We start from the raw sequence: 23,015 nt of genomic DNA, 5'->3' as shown, positions 1-23,015 counted from the left end.
GATTCCCCAGTGTCCTACGATCGACTTTGACAGATTTCACTGAACCTTCACACAAGGAAATGTACATTGGACCCCCATAGATAATCTGCTGTACCAGCCACATACTGATTACCTCAAACCACTGACTGATGAAATTAATTCACATATAAATGTAAATCTCTCAGTTTATTCATTCACTGACTATTCATTCCATTAATTGGTGTTTCTTTACAGATTTTCACCTTCAACTGGCTACAGTTTAACAGCAGAATCCACTCTGTGCCCTCAAACACGACAGGTTCTCGACAATCACTGGTCTCTCAATTATAAATACCTGTAGTACTTAATTAACCTTCAGCTGGATAAACACCACCAGACATTAACCAAAACTGGGCAGAATTGCCAACACGAAGAGGGTACTTACTGAAAAATATTAGCTATCACCAAAAAACTAGACAGGCTTAAAATCAACTTCGTTTCGCAGTCATGGCTGCCTGAGAACTGCTCGAGAAGTCGACGAAGAATTTCTCTCGGCCAATCAGACACCTCCACTAAAACCAAGAAAGAAACCTTTTCTGTCGCCTTCTCTCATTGGCTGAAGCTCTGAGCCTTGGCCAATGGATGGAATGCTTTGAAAGCAATTTCCCCATTGACTGGTGAGGCTAAAACCGATTTTGAAAAGGTCTTTTCAGTAACAAATGAATATTCTGAAACAAAGAGATATAGAAAGAGATACATAAAAGTTTCATTCAAAGGTAGATTAATTAAGCAAAGAAAAAAATTAACCAGTATAAATTTTAGTGTTTTTCAAACAGAGCAAAATCCAGTAGGTAGTACAATAGGGGAAAGGGGATGGGTTGAATTTAATTGAATTGAATGCAGAATTTAGGCCAAAGGCCAAGCACTGGGACCTATGAGGTCATTCAGCGCTGAAACGGAAATTGACAGTAAAAGGTTTGAAAGGTGTAACAAAAGGAAAACCTCAAAGCAGTTGCACTATGAAACAATTGTTAGGAAAGGGTGGAAAGTAAGTAAGATGGAAGAAAGAGAGAGAGTATATCTTAGTTTAACCAGGCCACTGAGCTGATTAACAGCTCTCCTAGGGCTGGCCCGAAGGATTAGACTTATTTTACGTGGCTAAGAACCAATTGGTTACCTAGCAACGGGACCTACAGCTTATTGTGGAATCCGAACCACATTATAGCGAGAAACGAATTTCTATCACCAGAAACAAATTTCTCTTGTTGTTCACTGGCCGCGATGGAAGAAAGAGAATATGAACGGAGGTACAGTAAAAGGAATGAAAGGGGGTGCGGCTAGGGGCCGAAGGCACGCTGCAAAGAACCTTAAGTAATGCCTACTGTGCACCGCAGGAGGTGCACTAACGGCGCTACCCCCATACGGGGGGAATGGAAAGGGATGGGGGAAGTTGAGGGGAATGGGATATGGGGTATTCCCCACACGTAGGTAGGTAAGTAAAACTGACGGTAAGTAATTATAAATACAACTTTATTCCTCATATACCACTTGTTTCTATTTACAAAATAACTTAGTTTCCATTTTACATCAAGTTCATATTGCCAAGAAGATATCAACTGACAGTTCTAGGGTGCAAACTGACTGGAGGTTCTTACCACTACAGACACAGACAGACATATTTCACCACTAAAACTGGCAAAAAACGTTGTGGACAAAGTTTCCATGATGACAGATTCCCATTTAGGCCTTACCTATCAGTCAGCAGAAGTGAAATGAATACAGAATTTAGGCCCAAGGCCAAGCACTGGGACCTATCAGGTCACTCAGCGCTGAAACGGAAATTGACAGTAAAAGGTTTGAAAGGTGCAACAGGAGGAAAACCTCGCAGTTGTAATATGAAACAATCGTTAGAGAGGGTGGAAAGTTGAGGAGGTACAGTAAAAGAAACGAAAGGGGATGCAGCTGGGAGCCAAAGGCACGCTGCAAAGAACCTTAAGTAATGCCTACAGTGCACCACACGAGGTGCAATGACGGCACTAACCCCCCTACGGAGTACCTGTCAATCAAGGGAATACCAAACATTGATTTTAATAGCAACAAAGTGACTCAGTGGACAGGTGACATGGATGACACAATTGTCAAAAAGATGTTTTTCCTTTTATACAGAAGATATTAGACTTCGAAATTGACAGAATTGACAGACCAGGTGAGAAAGATGAAGGAATATCACTGAAGATGTCAGACACATTTTGAGGGACATTGCTTACCAATATCTGGATGAAACGGTGGACGATGGCCATACATGCATATATATATATGTATATATATATAATATATATATATATATATATATATATATATATATATATATATATATATATATATATATATATATATATATATATATATATACACACACCTTTCAGTCCAGTGCAAACACTGCTGAAAATAAAGTTCTTATTGACCTTTAATCTGAGTTGTTTACTAACCAAGAGTAAAGTGAATTAGTAAACAATAATGAACCATACAACTAAGGATAAGTGGAGAAGGCCATACCACAAGCAGCAAGTGTTTTCAGGAGGCAGGAGTGCTCTCTTCTTTGTCCATCGTATATCTGGCGTGAATCTCTTTCTTGAAGACCTGAAATAAGACGAAGTTGTTCCTGAATAGACGCGTTTGAGATGTTTCCTATCATGAGATCTTATGTTTCGTAATGTAGACAATCACTCTTTTATCAATCTCTATAATTCAATGTTGCTTTACGTTGTCAGGATGAAACAAAGTTCTAAGCCTACTTTAGACTTTTTATAATGATTCTGAGAAAGCAGAATAGGGTAATTTTCTTCTCTTTTAGAATACGAAACCTTTTGAAAAAAGATTCTAATCCAAAATTTTGTCTGATGGGTTGAATTGTGATTTCCTGATGCTGACATCTACCGCTTGACAAAAATGCCAGTTTGTTTTGGGATAACTCATGACAGACTTTTAAAATATACAATTTTTTTACGTTTCGTGTTAAAAATTTTGTAACATAGCCAAATGTTAGATTAAATGGCCTTAAGGTTCTACTTTTTTTTGTTGTAAATTTGCCATGGAATCTAAAAGACATGACGAAGGTAATCTGGTATAAGCCTAATGCCTTTAAAAAAAATGGCTTGCATTTTATGGTGATGTGGTACTGCAAACAAAACTTAAAATGTAGTATTTTTCTCTCAGAACTAAACTGAAAACATGACTGCCTTGACAAGGCATGAAACGCGAGAACGTAGTACATCCTAACAATAAGTCTTACAGAAAGAAGGGAACTTATAATTAGCAGATTTGTGAATGAAAATGTCTAGGCCTACGACATACGCCGTAAATGTGGTCGTTGTGACGCATCTGCTTCCTGCGACTTGCAGTCCGCTGCCTTCTGGTCTGGAAACCGCTGTGGCATAGGAAGGCATTATTCAGCATATGCCAGGTATACCCAGCCTCGTGCATTTCGAAGATCTGAAAGAACGAACGGAAGAGTTGATGAGCGAAAAGAAGCGTAAAAATCGGGCTTATACGCAGACTTATTAAAAAGAAAAGGTGCTACATGAACATACGCACCTGTCTTGCGCTGAACTTTCCAGCTGGTATGGATTCTTTGTTACATTAGATTATGGCGTAATATGATAAAGTGAGGTATATATTTGGATTTCTATATTTATTTTATACTAATATAAGAAGGAATGCTTCCGGCTGCACTAAACATTCAAGTCAAGAGATATATGCTGGAATTTATTTCCAAGTGTATAAGTGACATAGGCCCAAGCTTTACATTTTTTCAAACAGGGAATACTTCTCATTGACCATCATTTCAGGTATATCTGAACTAATATAAGGATTGCTTTAGGCTCACTTAACATTCAGCTCAAAGAGATAAATGCTAGAATTTTTCAGAATAATGAGTGACAGGCCTAGGCTAATAGTTTTTCGCACAAAAGCTACTAGTAGTTTTCATTTTAGCTATATGTATGCTATAATATTCTTTCATGAAAATGCAGTGCTTTAACCAGGGACTGTAGCCTGCAAAGGGCCTTTGGCGGAGTTGGACAGGGACAAGAAAAGGAAAATGTAACTGTAACTTCTGTAACTGTACCTGGCTACTTCGAGTATAGCCATAACCGACGAATCTCTCGTCGTAAAGAGGGACGTCGGCTCTGGCGACGTATACTGGCTCCCAGAACTCAGTCCAAGAGCTAATGTTGTACATGACCCCCAGTTCCCTAGACCTAGACGGCTCAGTCTCCCACTTCTTCAGCTGCGAATTGTGCTGGTTGAGGTGGAACACCTTGATGTGAAAGCGCTGTGCTTTCTTGCTCTGGAGCAGTGCTCTCAGCTCTCCTTTAGTCTTGGGGTTCTCTACCCCGGAGCGAATTTCGTAAGTCGGGATGATGTACGCGCAGTGATCGCAGCCTCTCGTCGAGTTTCTGGACACGAATTCGTTCAGTTTTCTCGACATTCCGGGCGCTGAGATCATGTCAATGTCTGGAGTGAAGGAGTACTCTGAGGGACAACCTTGGCGGGCCAAGTTCCTCAGGAGATTCTGGGGGTAGGCAGCCTTTTTCAAGTGCTGGGTTAGTCTTTCCGGCCGGATCTTCTTCACTATTTCCCTGTTGACAGCCTCCGGCTGCTTGCAGTCGTACTCCAGCCGTTCCTCGTCGTCATTGTAAACATACTTTGGAGGGAGGTCTCTCGGGTAAGTTATGTGGAAGGCTACTCTAGACCTCACCTTCGGGAAACACTCCAGTAGATATTTGATCATTATTATAGCCACGGTAAAGTCCCGGTCGGGGGTCAAGACAGACACAGAGAGAGGACCCTCCCACATTTCAGCCTGTAGGCCTATGTTGAACATCAGGTCGACTGACGTCTGAGTCGAGAGGCAGATCCTCCAAGAGTCACAGATCCCGTCCCAATCTTCCCCCGTGATGGCGAAGGGGTGTGTCATGAAATGACCTGACTGGTCCAGGAGCCCGCGACTGTGGTCTAGGTATGGGTTTGGCGTTTTCCTTTCTGCGTGGAGGTTTCTAGACCCAGATAAAGTTTCACAGCACTGCAAAAAACAAGAAAAGAATGTTTTAAAACAGAGAAACGGGCACACATGCACAAGGACACAGGAGTGGAAGGAAACCTAGGCCAAAGGTAAGCATGTTACTCTCAGAGAAGAAGACACTTGAAAAGAATCTGAGAGAATTTAGTTTTGAGGCATAACCTTTGGCCAGGCAAGAGCCTGTTAAATTATCTAGGTATGGTTTCCATGAATATCATATAGACAAGAAGCATTAATAAGTTATCAGACTACAGAAAGTAAATGTAAGTTTATGAATTAATACAGGACCTCTAACCGTATCAAAACAGCAGGTTCTGTACAATGTTCAAAATTATAAATTTTTTTGAATGATAAAGCCTTAATTAATTTTTATTTAAATAACTTGTTTGCAGCTGCAATGTTGTCCAAGAAAAAAATTACATTTTAAGCAATATAACAGCAGAGAAAATTAAAAGTAAACGCTTATGGAAACAACAGAGCACTGATGTCTTTATGGAATGTATTACTAAAATTTAGGCCAAAGGTCAAAGCTCAAGCGATGGGACTTCAGAGGTCATTCAGCGCTGAAAGGGAAAACCTCTCAGTTGCATTGTGAAACAACTGTTAGGAGAGGGTTGAGGAAAGTAAGATGGAGGAAAGAGAGTATGAACGGAAGTGGTACAGCAAAAGGAATGAAAGGGGTGGCAGCTAGGAGCCTAAAGCCCTGTCCACACCAGCGGGCACTGCCCGACGGGCAAACACTGTTCCCATAACCCGTTCCACTATACTGACCGACCGAGTATGGAGCCAGAACGATGCGATTGTCTGGTAACACTGCTTCAGAAGCGAACGAAAATATGAACAGCTGGAAGTGCCCGTCGGGCATGCCCACTAGTGTGGACAGACCATAAGGAAGGGACGCTGCGAAGAACCTAAGGTACGCTGCGTGGGGGACTGATGTTTTTATATTAAAATAAAAAAAATCACAAGAATATCCATCAGTAAGACGAAAGGAATATGGAAACTTACCCCGGGATCCTCATTTACGAGTCTGTCTGCTGAGGGCTGATCTGAAACCCTTCTTATGGACGTTGGTCCCTGAAGATTCCACATTATGCAGGTCACCACTATCGTGATGGTCACATTGAAGCATGTAGCCACCATGCCAGTTAAAATTAAAGTTTCTGAAGTGGGCATCTTCGTGTATTTCTCGTTTCTGTAATAAAAAAAAAAGGGTTTTGGACAATGAAGAGCAATTTGGTCATGACATTCCATTCTTGTGCAACTGAATATCACTTGCTTGCCAATTCACAAATTGTATTTTAACAGATCAAAAAAGGATTTTGGACAGTGTAAAACAACTTGGTCATGAAATTCTCTTCTTGTGCAACTGAATATCACTTGCTTGCCAATTCACAAATTGTATTTTAAAGAGATAAAAAAAATATGGATTTTGAACGGTGAAAAACAATTTGGTCACAAAATTCTACTCTTGTGTAACTGCATATCACTTGCCAATTCATAAGTTGTATTTGAACAAAGATCTTTCACATTCACAACTGATCCCTGATCCTTTTTGTCCTGCCGAGAGAGACCGGATTTGCTGAACAACAGCACCAATATGCAGTAAATGTGCCACACTGTCGAATTATTCCTCACACCGTTGGACTGTGGAACGGTCTCCCCACTGAGGTTGTGCAACTGAAACATTACTGCTCTGAAAACAATTCACCTTGTGCTTCAATAATTTATTTATATTTTTATATATTTATTTATTCATATATCCTTTTTTTTTTAATAACTGATCTCTTCTTTCTGTTTCCTATTACCTTCTGCTGCTTCTTTGAAATGAACATCGTAATATTCTTTGGAAGCTAATACTCGTATTTCAGGTCAATGGCCCCTTTGGTGGGCTTGTTCCACATGAATAGGGGTTTATCTTCTGAATAATAATAATAATAATAATAATAATAATAATAATAATAATAATAATAATAATAATAATAATAAATGTTGATGGCAAGGAACGAAATTCTATTTAATTATAGATCATGCGTTTTTTTTCGCGTCAAATCCTCGCCAAAAAATTTGAATAAAATATCTATATTTTTCATGACAATAAAAATAACATTCATCCAGTTTTCGTTGTCAACTAAGGTTTATAATTTTCTTCTTAAAGAAACCCCAGTAAGCCAGAAGTTACGAAAACCTTGTTGCCAGCTGTTTGATAAGGGCCAAGCGCCACGAAAGGCAAAACGGTTACGAAAACCAAGCAAAGATAATCAATTCGCGAACTTGATAACAGAGCGCTTTTAAGCCGTATGACACTGGGATTTACGGTCGGAGGTGTAATACTTCTCTAAAGTTTAAAAATCTCGTAATGCATGACACTTGAGGCCTGGTCCAGAAGTCACGCCACATTATTATTATTATTATTATTATTATTATTATTATTATTATTATTATTATTATTAATCAGAAGATGAACCCTATTCATATGGGATAAGCCCACCACAGGGGGCAATGATTTGAAATTTAAGCTTCCAAAGAATATTACGGTGTTCATTAGGAAGCAAGAGAAAGTCTAGTGAAATACAAAAAGGAGAGATCTCACTTATTAAAAAGAATCTCTAGTTTTTAGCAAATAAACACAGCTCGCGTCACAATCTTTTCACTTGCTTCCGTGGACCACACCTCTCATGAACTTTCATGATAATTTCACCAGAAAAAAAAAATATAACGTATCGTTGCAATCAATCAGTACGGACAAATGATATCTAAGTTGCACTTGACTACAATACTGCTAAGTTGCACTTACCTCAGAGAATTAAGAATCGGTGCCTTCTACAGCGTTGTCATCGGCTTCTAAGGTTATTTTAGGCTAATTTAACCTTTTCCACTGAAATCCTAAGATATTATAACCTTACTGTAGTTATTGTAACCTTATGCACTGAAAACCTCTAAAGTTCTCTGATATATAAGACTGCCCGAAGGACTGAAAACTTCACCACAGACGATGTGTGGACGTTGCCCTTGGTCTAATCTTACTGCCTATCTTATCCATATCTCCTCTCCAGAAGTCTTACAAACACTCCTCTACACTAACCCCCTCCCCCGCCCCGCAACCAATCACACTCACACACACTACCAAAATATGTTAGATCTGTTCAGTATTATCTACAAATGCACCAATCAAGCATCCATTTTTCAAAGGTTTAGAAACTAGAGAATTGTTTAGCTATTGACTGAAAGTATATAGATATGATTTCAAGGCATTCTTCTCCTTCTTCTTCTTCTTCTTCTTATTATTATTATTATTATTACTATTACTATTATTACTATTGTTGTTGTTGTTGTTGTGTTGTTGTTGTACGGCCAGCACTCTGCTGACCCTGCGTTCGATTCTCCGACCGGCCAATGAAGAATTAGAGGAATAATTTCTGGTGATAGAAATTCATTTCTCGCTATAATGTGGTTCCGATTCCACAATAAGCTGTAGGTCCCGTTGCTAGGTAACCAATTGGTTCTTAGCCACGTAAAATAAATCTAATCCTTCAGGCCAGCCCTAGGGGAGCTGTTAATCAGCTCAGTGGTCTGGTTAAACTCGGGTATACTTTTTATTATTATTATTATTATTATTACTACTACTCAGAAGATGAACCCTATTCATAAGGAGCAAGCCAACCACAAGGGTCATTGACTTGAAATTCCAACTGCCAAAGACTATTAAGGCGTTTATTTGAAAGAAGTTACAGAAGGTAATAGGAAATACGGAGAGAGATCAATTATTAGGAAAGAAAGTGTATTTTAGTATCAGTTACTCAATATATTTACTCTCCTCGACTGCTTATCATAAATTCCGAGTTAAAAATGTGATATTTTCATTGATATAATTATTAAAATATTCAGATTTTTTTTTTATTTAAAGCTGCAAAGTTGACTCCTAAATATTTTAAAAATATCCAATTCACACCTGCCTGCTGTCTGTCACTCCGTTTATTTTTTTCGTTTTAAGGTGTTGACTATGCATAAAACACCGCAGTCATTATATGTTTTGAACATTTTCATTTCTGTATTTAAGAGATTTCTTCAAAATTAATTTGTTAAAGTTCTTATTTCTCATGCGTACAGGTGCTGTACACAGATTTGCCTCAATGCATAATTCAAATGATTTTTCTCAGCTAGCCAGTTTGCAAAGAAGACGATTCCTGGTACCAATAGGAAAGAAAATCTCAAGACATTACCGCTGGTTGCACCTACCTTATTCAATAGCGTGTCCAAAATTTTAAATCCCAGCCTAAATACAATTAATATATACTGCAACCGCTTTAACATTAATTAGGACATGGAGATTTGCCCCTGATACACATAAGGGAACATGTATTTTTGTCCATCACCTAGATGAATGGAATGGGAGAAAAGCGTCAAAATAATTTAATGGGAAAAGTTTCTTCAAAATCTATGAGGAGAAAGTGTCGAAATTGGTCATTATCCTGCCAGCGAGAAAATTCGTACAGGAGCTAATGATTTTAACACCACCTGCCAGATTCTTTCAGCAATTTTACTTTGACTCAGTTTTACCTTGCTTACAAAAAATTATTCCTGATGGCAAGAAAAACAACTTCTAGGACCGCGTTTGAGAACTCTGTCCTTATCATTTTTCATACTTTGCTTTCCTCTTCAGATAAGATTGTTCTTAATTAGTTTTCCTAAAACAGTATGATACAGTGTATAAAGTCTTTCATTATTAAAACAGTATGAGAAAGTGTGCAGTCTTAAGTTAATAAAACAGTATGAGAAAGTGCAGTCTTTATTTAACAAAATAGTATGAGACAGTGTACAGTCTTCAATTACTAAAACGGTATGAGAAAGTGTAGTCTTTAATTACTAAAACAGTATGAGAAAGTGTGTAGTCTTTAATTAATAAAACAGTATGAGAAAGTGTGTAGTCTTTAATTACTAAAACAGTATGAGGAAGTGCGTATTTTTTAATTACTAAAACATATGAGAAAGTGCGTATTTTTTAATTACTAAAACAGTATGAGAAAATGCATACTTTTTAATTACTAAAACAGTATGAGAAAGTGTGTAGTCTTAAGTTAATAAAACAGTATGAGAAAGTGCTTAGTCTTTAATTACTAAAACAGTATGAGAAAGTGTGCAGTCTTTAATTACTAAAACAGTATGAGAAGTGCTTAGTCTTTAATTACTAAAGCAGTATGAGAAAGTGTGTACTCTTTAATTACCGAAACAGTATGAGAAAGAGTATAGTTTTTCATTACTAAAACTGTATGAGATGATGCATAGTCTTTAACAACTAAAACGATAAGAGAAAGTGTGTATTCGTTTATTAATGAAACAGGATGAGATATTGTATAGTCTTTAAATCAAGTCAGACAAGCAGTATAGAAGGTCAAATCATTGTGTCCAAATGGTAACTTGACGACATTCTCCTTACTGTATATTAAAAACCAAACCAAAATAGATTATGTTCTGTCATAAGCGTTCTGTACTCTCTTGCAATTCTGGTTAATGAGTTCTGTACTTGTCTGGGCTAATGTCAAACTTACATTAATGATTTGGTGAAAAATTTTCAAGGTGAAGTTCAAAACTTGATCTTAATGCTATAACTTGAACAGGTCTACAAGTCTGAAGTCTTTGGTAAGCAATATAAAATTGGGCTTGGTATTTTTATGATTCCAAGGGGAATTGCTTAAGTTAAGTGTGAATGAAGACATAATGGTAAACAAAATACTTGTTTTCTCATAAATGTCCTATGAAAAAATCATTCTAGTTAACCATTACCCAAATGATTCCTTGAAGGCAGGCGTGGGCTAATACAAGAGAGGCAGGACCCCTCTGTGGGCCTTTCCAATCTATTGAAAAACTAGCCATGACTAACGATACTCTAAGGGGACTGACAGTGAGGCACACTGTGAGCAATTTAGTGATGTCCCCCTATTTTTTTTTAGGGGCTTGGGATCTATACGTGGAAATCCACATAGGAAATCTGTTCTGGACATACCTTCGGTTGCTTCCTTAGCAGCAAGAACCTTCTGAAGAAGCTACTGTGTTCTCAGGGTCCCTGTTCTGAGTTGACCTGTGGTTGCTTCATCTAGTGGCAGAACCTTCTGAAGAAGTGCTATGATCTCTGGTTCCCTGCAGTATTCCTTGGTTGTTTCCTTAGTAGCAAAAACCGTCTAAAGGAGTTACTGTGATATCTGGGTCCCTGTTCTGGACTTGACCTGTAGTTGCTTCATCCAGTGGTAGAATTTTCTGAAGGAACAAGTGTGATTTTGGGGCCCTGCCTTGTTCTCTGAACGAATCTGCCCTGCTAAGCACGCCGGTTCTATCCTCCAGCATTGACACTTGGGAGTCAGAAAGCTAGAAGACACACTTATCTGCAACATTAATTTGGGGTGCTGACCAGTGCAAGCTGATCTCTGCTTCAGGTGAAGCGAGCACTGTTACCAAAAATTCCTGAAAAATACAAGACATCATGAGAATAGCTATAGTACCTCTGATGACAGCTCACCCCCATTTCCTTACCAATGTTCTTATAAAAACACAGACTGGAAATACGTCGTGGTTCTCACACAGTATTTACTGAACAGGCTTTTTATTTGAGGGGATTATCTCTACCTTCAACAGGGAGAGATGGTTACCCAACTCAATATCACAGCCACGAACTGGTTGTTTAAACCTACTCTGTGCTGTTACATGACTTACAAACTTCAATTTACTATACTTCCTTTACAAAACATAGACTCATTAATATTCTTTTTATGGAAAATAGAGCTCTTCTCTGAATATGTAGTAAATTTTCACTTACACTTCAACTTCACAACGAACAGCTAGACCACCAGCAACTCCTCAACATCACAGCCATAAACTGGTTGCCTTAAACCTACTCTGTGCTGCCACATGACATATAGATTAAATCCATATGTAACATAAAGAGATACTGAAGACCAGCATTGGTATTATGGGTTCCAAGTCACAGGATATTGATGACTAGCATTTGGGATAGAAGACTGTTAAAGGAAGTTTGGATTCCATGTGACCAGGGAAATGAATACTGACAAAATGCACAAAATAATTGAACAAATATTAAGAATAGAATAGAATACAAAATTTAGGCCAAAGGCCAAGTGCTGGAACCTATGAGGTCATTCAGCACTGAAACGGAAATTGACAGTAAAATGGCTTGAAAGGCGTAACAGGAGGAAAACCTCGCAGTTGCACTATGAAACAATTATCAGGGGAGGGTGTATAGTAAGATGGAAGAAAGACAATATGAACGGAGGTGCAGTAAAAGGAATGAAAGGGGTTGCAGCTAGGGGCCGAAGGGGCGATGCAAACAACCTTAAGTAATGCCTACAGTGCTCCGCATGAGATGCGCAGATGGCACTAGTCCCCTACGGGGAATAAATATTAAAACTGTTTTTTGTGATACATTTACCTTAAAGTGTCACTTATCTCTAGACAAAATGCTACAACATTACTTAAAAAGTACTGGATTAAACTTACCTTCAGTGACATCTAGCGACGCAAGTAAAGAAAATCTGTAAATAATCATGAAATTACGTTATAGACTGCCGGTCTTTCGAGTTCCACCGTAACGTGAAATCGCTGAAAAGTAAAGAAAATGGAATTTGATTTTAAATTTGCAAAAATAAAAAAAATAAAAAACTTCTGAAAAGGGGCAATCAAATCCATTTAACAAATTTAAAACGTGTAATTTGTAAAATATAAATAAGTTATATTTTCGTCATAAAAGATAATATAAATATAAGTATAATTATATATATACACATACGCATATATACTCGTGTACTGTATATATATATATATATATATATATATATATATATATATATATATATATATATATATATATATATATATATATATATATATATATATATATATATATATATATATATATATATATATATATATATATATATATATATATATATATAATATTTCGTAATGCCTTCCGGATTCAGGTCATAGTTTCAGATTCTGTAATGCTTCTCGAATTTTGGCCAGCATCAGATTCCGTAATGCTTCTCGAATTGTGGTCTCAGAGTTTCAGTTTCTGTAGTGCTTCTCGGATTTTCGTAATCACCCGGGGTTCCGGCCCTTGGGGGTTACCCCCGGGGGTTAGACTCTCAACGACGACTTGGAAAGCGTTGGGAGGGGAACTTCCTCCACTCTGTTGGGCAGTAGGAGACGATACACCTTTTTCTCCTCCTCCTCCTCCTCCTACTCCTCCTCCTCCTCCTACTCCTCCTCCTTCTTCTTCCATTTTCGTCTTGGACTTCTTCTTCTTCTCCTTTTTCTTGGGTTCGTAATCCTCGGCGTTTTTGCCGTAGCGTGCGTAGATCTCACGTCGAAACGCCTGTTGAAAAGAGAGAGAGAGAGAGAGAGAGAGAGAGAGAGAGAGAGAGAGAGAGAGAGAGAGAGAGAGAGAGAGAGAGAGAGAGAAAAAATGAAAAACTCCTTGTTTTCATGTCTAGAACAGTTCACAAATAAGTACATATGCTTTTAGTTTGTATTTAAAAAGTTCGATTGTAATTTGAACTTAACTGCCTAAGTTTTTTTTATCCTAAAGATGTACCTTGTGTATACACATACATACATGCACGCACGTATGTATGTATGTGTATATATATATATATATATTAAATATAATATATATATATATATATATATATATATATATATATATATATATATATATATATATATATATATATATATATATATATATATATATATATATATATTCAACACAGTGTTTACATAACATGTTTTGTAAAGACAAATAATTTGCTTACATGAATCAGTTACTTCTGAGAGAATCATTAAATTTATGTGACTTGTCACTGAACAAGAATGCAAAAACAAGCTCTTCTTATCAAACAGAGAATTTATTGCTACTGATTAAATCAAATTACAAATTGAAAATAAAAGAGAAAATCCACCGGACTCCATGAACTGATAGAAAATTAATTTCTACAAAGTAAATCCCCAAATTAGAAATCAAAGAAAATCCCGTGGATTTCTTACCTTGTATAATTCAGAGTTGGTCTTGATCTGTTCCCGGCGCGTGACGTCTTTCTTCTTGTTCACCTGAAATCCCCTGTGGCACAAGAATGCGTTGTTCAGCATGTGCCACGTGTAATCCGACAGGTGCATCTCGAACACCTGTAAAGAAGATATTTCTTTAATATTTCTTGAAGTACCACCAAGATGCGCATTACTGTCTCAAGAAAACAGTGAATGAGTTTTGGCGATGCCTCCAGGAACACTGTCTGTTCCCTTTACAAATTGGATATGTCTAAGTTTCTATTATGAATGAATGAATGGAATGCATAAAATTTAGGCCAAAGGCCAAGCGAGTGCTGGGAACTATGAGGTCATTCAGCGCTGAAAGGTAAATTGAGAGTAAAAAAGGTTAATTTAAAGGTGTAACAGGAGGAAAACCTTGCAGTTGCACAATGAAAAAATTGTCAGAAGCGGGTTGAGGAAAGTTAGATGGAAGAAAGAGAACATGAACGGAGGTAGAGTAAAAGGAATGAAAGGGGTTGCATCTATGGGCTGAAGGAAGGGACGCTGGTTATAAGAACCTTAAGTAATGCCTACAGCGCAACGCATGAGGTGCACTGAACTCACTACCCCACCTATGGGGAAGTTTTTAAAATGTTTAGTCTATTGTCAGTTCCTTGAGAATGCGAGGTTTGCCTTGGGAGACGATTCTAGTACGCCAGACTTCCATTTCATTCCTATGGTGGATAGTGCCTTTCATATTTGTTGGTCAGTGGAGTCCAGACGGTCCACATTAGGCCTCTTTTCCCCTTCAATACTAGGCCACGCTGAAGGGACACCTAAAGACGAGGGCCAGTGCTGGCATAAAGCCATCATGATTCAGACCAGCATTCCCACAGTTCCTGATCATATAAACTGAACACAAACTTAAGTGAGACTGATAAATACAATATTGATATCATTAAACTAATTTCTCAGTAGCCCACTTTGTATTTAGACTGACTCGGTTACATAGACATTCGAGTTTGTAATGTTTCAGTGTCTTATATCATTCTTAAACTGTCCGAAAAAACTTTTAGAAGAATAACAAGATTTATTATTTTTCCTATCTGGACGACAAGGAAGAGATCTAGTGTTCTGAAACAAAAAAACAATCTTGGAAACAGAATCTGAATAGGTGCTGCTTTTATCAGATTACTCGTGGATGATTTCTGAATATATGATGACAATATCGAAGAGATTGTTCATCGTTTGGGGGAGTATGTACATAAAACAATGAGACAAAAAAAAAAATGAATGTTCAGTGAGCACTATATTCATCTCAAGCTAAACAAAATCTTGTGTGAATTGTCAGTGGTCCTTGTCACCTGGGAGGACAGAGTACCCATCACCTTTCCTAAATTCCTACAAATGTAAGGAGGAAGACACATTAAACATAAACAATACATTCATCTACACCAGTAAAAAGTCTTGTGTGAATTGTCACTGGTCCCTCTCATCTGGAACTAAGACACAGCACACCTGGAAGGATAAAAGAGTACCCATCACCTGTCCAAAGTCCCTACAGATATGAAAAGGAAGAAGGATGTAAACATCTAGCCTGTTACCTGGCTATTCCTCGTGAAACCATATCCCACGAATCTCTCGTCATAGAAAGGAACCGTAGCTTTTGCGACGTAGATGGGCTCCCAGTAGTTTTGCCAACTCGTGATATTGTAGAGGACATTTAGCTTTTCTGTCATGGGTTTGGTCTCCCAGAACTGCAGCTTCGAATTGGCCTGGTTTGGGGAGAAGACCCTCACGTGGAACCGCTGCGCTCTCCTCTTCCTCAGCAGAGACTTCAGTTCTCTCTTGTTTCTGGGGTTTTTCGTCATCCTCGAGTGGATCTCGTAAGTCGGGATGATGAAGGCGCACTTGCTGCAGTTTCTCGTGGAGTTTCTGGTAACGAAGCTGTCCAGTTGCTTTGATATTCCCGGGATGGAAATCATATCGACGTCTGGAGTGAAGGAGTACTCTGAGTGACACCCTTCGCGGGCTATGTTTCTCAGGAGGTTCTGGGGATACGGTGACTTTTTCATGTATTCCTGAAGTTTGGGTGTCCGGATTTTCTTGAGAATTTCCTTGTTGACAGACTCAGGCTGACTGCAGTCATATTCTAGATTATCATCTTCAATCTGGATGTACTTAGGCGGCAGATCTCTCGGATACACCATGTGAAACGTCACCCTACTCTGCACCTCTGGGAAGCACGTCTGCAAATACTTGATCATCTTGACGGCGATAGTGTAATCTACGTCTGGAGTAAACAACGCTAAGGACAATGGCCCCTCCCACATTTCAGCCTGCATTTTGATCCAGAACATCAGGTCAACTGACGTTTGAGTAGACAGACACACGTGCCAGGCATTACTTGTTTCACTCCAGTTGTCTCCAGTGACAGTGTAGCTATGGATTTTGAAGGACCTCGTCTTGTCGAGGAGACCTCTGTTGGGGTTCAGTGTGAGGCTCCGGAGGTCAGTGTAGTTCTGGCAAATTGCTCCTCCCCAGTTGGTTTCATTACTGGAGAAGAACGGGTCAGTGTCTCTCACCTCGTTTGGCAACTGAAAGGAAGAAGATGGCACAAGTTACAGATGGCAGGAACCGGTCTGTTAACAAGTGGTTAAGCTGCTCAAGACTGTGGGCTAGATTCATCCCATCTTCGAAAAATAATAAAAAAGAAATCAGTGAGTACCATTAATATCAATCTTGTTTTAGAAGTGACGCCTAGGCAGATTTTGGCCTTTTGATAAGCTGCTTAAGGATGTCAGCGAGATTGATCCCATCTTCAAATAAATAATAAAAAACTCATCAAGAGATTTACCATTAACCTCAAACCTATTTTAGAAGCAATACCTACCTTTCAATCTTAGCCCTTTTTACATCTATTTTCTTCTTCTATAAATATTTTTATCAAGGCAAAGCCACAAATCTTAAGAACAATTACACAATAATTATGTTCTTCATCTTTCCTATCCAGATAGAACTTATGTCAATTTCCACTTAGAATTCAAGCTTCACAATGAACAGCTAGACCTCCAGCAATTTATCAATTTCACAGCAATGAACTTTTTTTTTTAGCCTACTCTGTGTCGCTACATGACGTACAAACTTCAATTAATTATACTGCCTTTACAAAGTAGACTCATTAATATTCTTTTTATGGAAAATAAAGCTCTCCTCTGAAAATGTTGCCCATTATCACTTAGACTTCAACTTCACAATGAACAGCTAGACCTTCAGCAACCCCTCAATATTGCAGCCACGAACTGGTTCCTCAAACCTACTCTGAACTGTTGAATGACTGTTCAAACATATTCTGCGTTGTCACATGACTTGCAAACTTCAAGTTATCACTTTGCCCTTACAGGGTAAACTCATTAACACTCTTTTTATGGCAACCAGAGCTCTTTTGTCGAAATGTTAAGTACCTGAGCTTACCTGGGGGTCGTTGATTAGGATTCTGTCTGAGAGCTGGACGTAACGTTCCCTGACTGGAGATCTGTAGGTGAGCAGTCCTAAGTGGACGAGCATACTGAAGATCACGTTGAAGAATATTATGCCTAGGTTGATCAGGAAGAATTTTCGCGTGATGCCCATTATTGGATTGAAAGGAACCTGGAAAAGTAATATATGAGATTAGTTCTGGAAGTCAATTATGAGTGTAATGTATGTATTTGTATATATTTATATATATATATATATATATATATATATATATATATATATATATATATATATATATATATATATATATATATATAAATATGTATATGTATAAATATAATGTATATATACACTCTATATACACATCTATTAAGCCACAAATACCGCTTAATATACTATTCACTATGTCTTTTGGAAGAACGAACACCCAGGGGGAATTGTGACTGATAAGAGCTTTTTATCGATGGCACCACTTGAAATAATCCATATGTGCCATGTTTTATCGAGGGTACTTATTGTCTATGTTTGTGGCACTGGCATCGAGAACCGAGCTTTATGTAATGTAATTAAATCAATTCTTCACCTGTGTGATATATGTATGTATGTATATATATATATATATATTTATATATATAAATATAAATATATCTATGTATATATATATATATGTATATAAATTATATTTATATATATAAAACATATAAAACAAAAATAACACATTCTTTTCCACTTAGCAAAGAACGCCTTCTTCAGCAGCATGGTTACAAAAAAAAAAAAAAAACATCCATAATTCTATCAATATACCTCTCTGTAGTCGTGTGGAATAAGTAAAAGCAATACTGTTTGCAGAATGCTCACGTCCGGAGCAAAATAGCCCTCATTAGCTCAGTCTGAAGTGACTGTGCTTACGATTACGTCTGTTACATTTAAAGAATTGACCTTAAGTCAGCAGCTGCTAGTCATGTTTGATTTGCATGTCAGGTGGTGTGAATTTCTGCGGTTCACAGAAATCTGGTGACTTTTTTTCCATATTGCTGACGTGGGCTAATTATTTTCGGTACCGGAATGCCCGTTTCCTGATAGGAATTACAGGTAGTCATATTGTCGAAATCGTTTTTGGCAGAAATATGTGTATAGTCGTTCATCTGATTGCAAGATTCTTTTATCCTTGTGCTTATGACGGGGCCACGTTTTTGGGCACCAGAATGCCTGTTTCATGATCGGTATTACAGAGTTATTTTCTCCAAATCATATTCAACAGAAGAAGGCTGTATATTGTTCTCTATATGATAGCAAGATTCTTTTATCTTTGTGCTTATTATGTATGTTTTTGTCATACTTCTGTGAATAGTATGCTATGGTTTCGACATACTTCTGTGAATAGTATGCTATGGTTTTGACATACTTCTGTGAATAGTATGCTATGGTTTTGACATACTTCTGTGAATAGTATGCTATGGTTTTGACATACTTCTGTGAATAGTATGCTATGGTTTTGACATACTTCTGTGAATAGTATGCTATGGTTTTGACATACTTCTGTGAATAGTATGCTATGGTTTTGAATAGTAGTATGCTATGGTTTTGTCATACTTCTGTGAATAGTATGCTATGGTTTTGACATACTTCTGTGAATAGTATGCTATGGTTTTGACATACTTCTGTGAATAGTATGCTATGGCTTTGACATACTTCTGTGAATAGTATGCTATGGCTTTGACATACTTCTGTGAATAGTATGCTATGGTTTTGACATACTTCTGTGAATAGTATGCTATGGTTTTGACATACTTCTGTGAATAGTATGCTGTGGTTTTGACATATGAACAGTACGCTATGGTTTTGACATACTTCTGTGAATAGTATGCTATGGTTTTGACATACTTCTGTGAATAGTATGCTATGGTTTTGACATACTTCTGTGAATAGTATGCTGTGGTTTTGACATACTTCTGTTAGTATGCTATGGTTTGACATACTTCTGTGAATAGTATGCTGTGGTTTTGACATACTTCTGTGAATAGTATGCTGTGGTTTTGACATATGGTTTTGGTTTTGACATACTTCTGTGAATAGTATGCTATGGTTTGACATACTTCTGTGAATAGTATGCTGTAGTTTTGACATACTTCTGTGAATAGTATGCTATGAATAGTATGCTGTGGTTTGACATACTTCTGTGAATAGTATGCTGTGGTTTTGCATATGGAATAGTATGCTGTGGTTTTGACATACTTCTGTGAATAGTATGCTATGGTTTGACATACTTCTGTGAATAGTATGCTGTGGTTTTGACATACTTCTGTGAATAGTATGTTTTGACATACTTCTGTGAATAGTTGACATACTTCTGTGAATAGTATGCTGGTTTTGTGAATAGTATGCTGTGGTTTTGACATACTTCTGTGAATAGTATGCTGTGGTTTTGACATACTTCTGTGAATAGTATGCTGTGGTTTTGACATACTTCTGTGAATAGTATGCTATGGTTTTGACATACTTCTGTGAATAGTATGCTGTGGTTTTGACATACTTCTGTGAATAGTATGCTATGGTTTTGACATACTTCTGTGAATAGTATGCTGTGGTTTTGACATACTTCTGTGAATAGTATGCTATGGTTTTGACATACTTCTGTGAATAGTATGCTATGGTTTTGACATACTTCTGTGAATAGTATGTCATACTTCTGTGAATAGTATGCTATGGTTTGACATACTTCTGTGAATAGTATGCTATGGTTCTAGTATGAATAGTATGCTATGGTTTTGACATACTTCTGTGAATAGTATGCTATGGTTTTGACATACTTCTGTGAATAGTATGCTATGGTTTTGACATACTTCTGTGAATAGTATGCTATGGTTTCGACATACTTCTGTGAATAGTATGCTATGGTTTTGTGGTACTTCTGTGAATAGTATGCTATGGTTTTGACATACTTCTGTGAATAGTATGCTATGGCTTTGACATACTTCTGTGAATAGTATGCTGTGGTTTTGACATACTTCTGTGAATAGTATGCTATGGTTTGACATACTTCTGTGAATAGTATGCTATGGTTTGACATGCTACATACTTCTGTGAATAGTATGCTGTGGCTTTGACATACTTCTGTGAATAGTATGCTATGGTTTGACATACATCTGTGAATAGTATGCTGTGGTTTTGACATACTTCTGTGAAGTATGCTGTGGTTTTGACATACTTCTGTGGTATTATGACATACTTCTGTGAATAGTATGCTATGGTTTTGACATACTTCTGTGAAATATGCATGGCTTTGACATACTTCTGTGCTATGGTTTTGACATACTTCTGTGAATAGTATGCTATGGTTTTGACATACTTCTGTGAATAGTATGCTGTGGTTTTGACATACTTCTGTGAATAGTATGCTGTGGTTTTGACATACTTCTGTGAATAGTATGCTGTGGTTTTGACATACTTCTGTGAAAGTAGTTTCGACATATGAATAGTATGCTATGGTTTTGACATACTTCTGTGAATAGTATGCTATGGCTTTGACATACTTCTGTGAATAGTATGCTGTGGTTTTGACATACTTCTGTGAATAGTATGCTGTGGTTTTGACATACTTCTGTGAATAGTATGCTATGGTTTTGACATACTTCTGTGAATAGTATGCTGTGGTTTTGACATACTTCTGTGAATAGTATAAGTAAAAAAAAGTAGTTTTTCCACCAACAACTTTTCGCAAAAGGCGATTAACATTTTTTTTAAAAGTCTATCGGAATAAGAACTGAAATATAAAATTTAGGCCAAAAGCCAAGCGCTGGGACCTACGAAAATAATTTTGAAACAACTTCTAGCAGAGGGTTGAGGAAAGTAAGATGGAAGAAAGAGAATATGAACGGAGGTAGAGTAAAAGGAATGAAAGGGATTGCAGCTAGGGGCCTCAGGAAGGGACGCTGCAAAGAACCTTTTCATGTAATGCCTACGGTGCAACGCGTGAGGTGCACTGACGGCGCTACCCCACTAAGAGGTTTTTCCGCATTCACACGAACAGAAATAAAATTAGACCTGCCACTAACTCGTTCAACCTTAATCATCTTAATGTTATGTATTTATTCAGTTGCTACCTGATTATTTGTACACGTTCACACATAACATATATAGCTTCTGAGTGATCGTATAACCACGTATAGGAACCTCCCCATCTAAATAAATGCAACATTTATGTACTGATAATTTGCTGCAATCAATCCGCTACTCGACATTCCATCAGGCACGTTAAAATGTAGCAGACAGACTCCATCGAATAGATTAATAGCTAGTGGAGCAGATACTGCCTCTGTCAACACTGCAAGGTGATGTAATTTCGATCATTTATATTCCGCTGATGTGTTCCTCAGAGAGAGAGAGAGAGAGAGAGATGATGTGTCTCTCAGAGAGAGAGAGAGAGAGAGAGAGAGAGAGAGAGAGAGAGAGAGAGAGAGGAGGGGAGGTAACGAAATAACTGTTAGGAAATGGCCTTTTGACCCGAAGATCAACTGATGAACAGAGAGACTTTATATTAATTCGTCCAGTGGTTTTGTGACGTCACGGCCTCCCCCAAGTCTTAAGTATTCTCCCCGCCTTTTTTCTGTTTGTCTGTCTGTCTGTCTGTGCTCGCGTCTCCCTACCTCTATGTTTATGATTCCCCCTACCTCTCTCTCTCTCTCTCTCTCTCTCTCTCTCTCTCTCTCTCTCTTACTGTTTGTGATTCAGCAACCACCTCTGGCCCAACCTTGCATTAATCTTCCGATGTTTAAGTAGTCGCATATATTAAGAAGACCTACCTGACGAAGGTTTACTGTCTATCAAGGTTCAGTTTCTGTCTTCGAAGGTTTTTTTATTATTATTATTTTTTTAAGACTGATGGGTAAAGTGACTGGATCTGTCGTAAGCTTTACAGACTTAATATCTCTACTGGATCTGTCGTAAGCTTTACAAACAGACTTAATATCTCTACATGTTTCCTGTCATCACGGGCAGGCATAATCTGTCGTCACTTTTCGGCAACTTCCTCTGGGATTGAGGCGTCCTTCTCTTTCTCTCTCTCTCTCTCTCTCTCTCTCTCTCACACACACAGATACACGCACACTGTAAAGCAACAGTCTCTCTCTCTCTCTCTCTCTCTCTCTCTCTCTCTCTCTACCACAAACACATACACAGACCCACGCACACTGAAAAAGCAATGCTCTCTCTCTCTCTCTCTCTCTCTCTCTCTCTCTCTCTCTATATATATATATATATATATATATATATATATATATATATATATATGTGTGTGTGTGTGTGTGTGTGTGTGTGTGTGTGTGTGTGTAGTGTGCTTGTATGTATATATGTATGCATACACATGAACACCACTGTACTGTACAATAAAATTTCTCCCAGTTAATTCTAGATAAATAACAAAGTCCTCACGAGCAATACAGCTGAGGCCAAAGAAAAA

At 37.8% G+C, this 23,015-nt stretch overlaps 2 protein-coding genes across 9 annotated transcripts in view; both read right to left on the bottom strand.

Annotated features, from left to right (window-relative positions):
* The window catches only part of LOC136842937 (beta-1,4-glucuronyltransferase 1-like), a 30,572-nt gene extending 17,992 nt beyond the window's left edge, over positions 1-12,580 (bottom strand). For 2 of the 6 annotated variants that reach the window (XR_010854379.1, XR_010854380.1), the window contains exons 1-5: positions 11,043-12,580; positions 6,047-6,233; positions 4,085-5,041; positions 3,313-3,450; positions 2,515-2,598 (exon numbers count right to left, since the gene is read on the bottom strand). Coding sequence is in view for 4 of the 6 variants with exons in the window: in XM_067110953.1 (XP_066967054.1) it covers positions 2,533-2,598; positions 3,313-3,450; positions 4,085-5,041; positions 6,047-6,214 (1,329 nt within the window). In the remaining 2 variants the exon portion in view is untranslated. Of the gene's footprint in view, positions 1-1,471; positions 2,599-3,312; positions 3,451-4,084; positions 5,042-6,046; positions 6,234-6,532; positions 6,705-7,835; positions 8,088-11,042 lie in introns of those variants that run through there. The other 4 variants (XM_067110953.1, XM_067110956.1, XM_067110951.1 and 1 more) reach the window with 4 other exon arrangements.
* A 155-nt stretch (positions 12,581-12,735) lies between these two features.
* Positions 12,736-23,015, bottom strand: part of LOC136842935 (beta-1,4-glucuronyltransferase 1-like) — a 35,280-nt gene continuing 25,000 nt past the window's right edge. For all 3 annotated transcript variants that reach the window (XM_067110948.1, XM_067110950.1, XM_067110949.1), the window contains 4 exons: positions 17,552-17,728; positions 15,682-16,674; positions 14,096-14,233; positions 12,736-13,424 (listed from right to left, as the gene is read on the bottom strand). In XM_067110948.1, the coding sequence (XP_066967049.1) occupies positions 13,107-13,424; positions 14,096-14,233; positions 15,682-16,674; positions 17,552-17,728 (1,626 nt within the window). In that variant the 3' untranslated portion in view covers positions 12,736-13,106. The remainder of the gene's footprint in view (positions 13,425-14,095; positions 14,234-15,681; positions 16,675-17,551; positions 17,729-23,015) is intronic.

This window comes from Macrobrachium rosenbergii, chromosome 10, assembly GCF_040412425.1.
Source record: "Macrobrachium rosenbergii isolate ZJJX-2024 chromosome 10, ASM4041242v1, whole genome shotgun sequence".
NCBI classification, from domain to species: Eukaryota; Metazoa; Arthropoda; class Malacostraca; order Decapoda; family Palaemonidae; genus Macrobrachium; species Macrobrachium rosenbergii.
The sequence above is the reverse complement of the archived record's forward strand: the minus strand, read 5'-3'. Positions and strand labels throughout refer to the sequence as shown.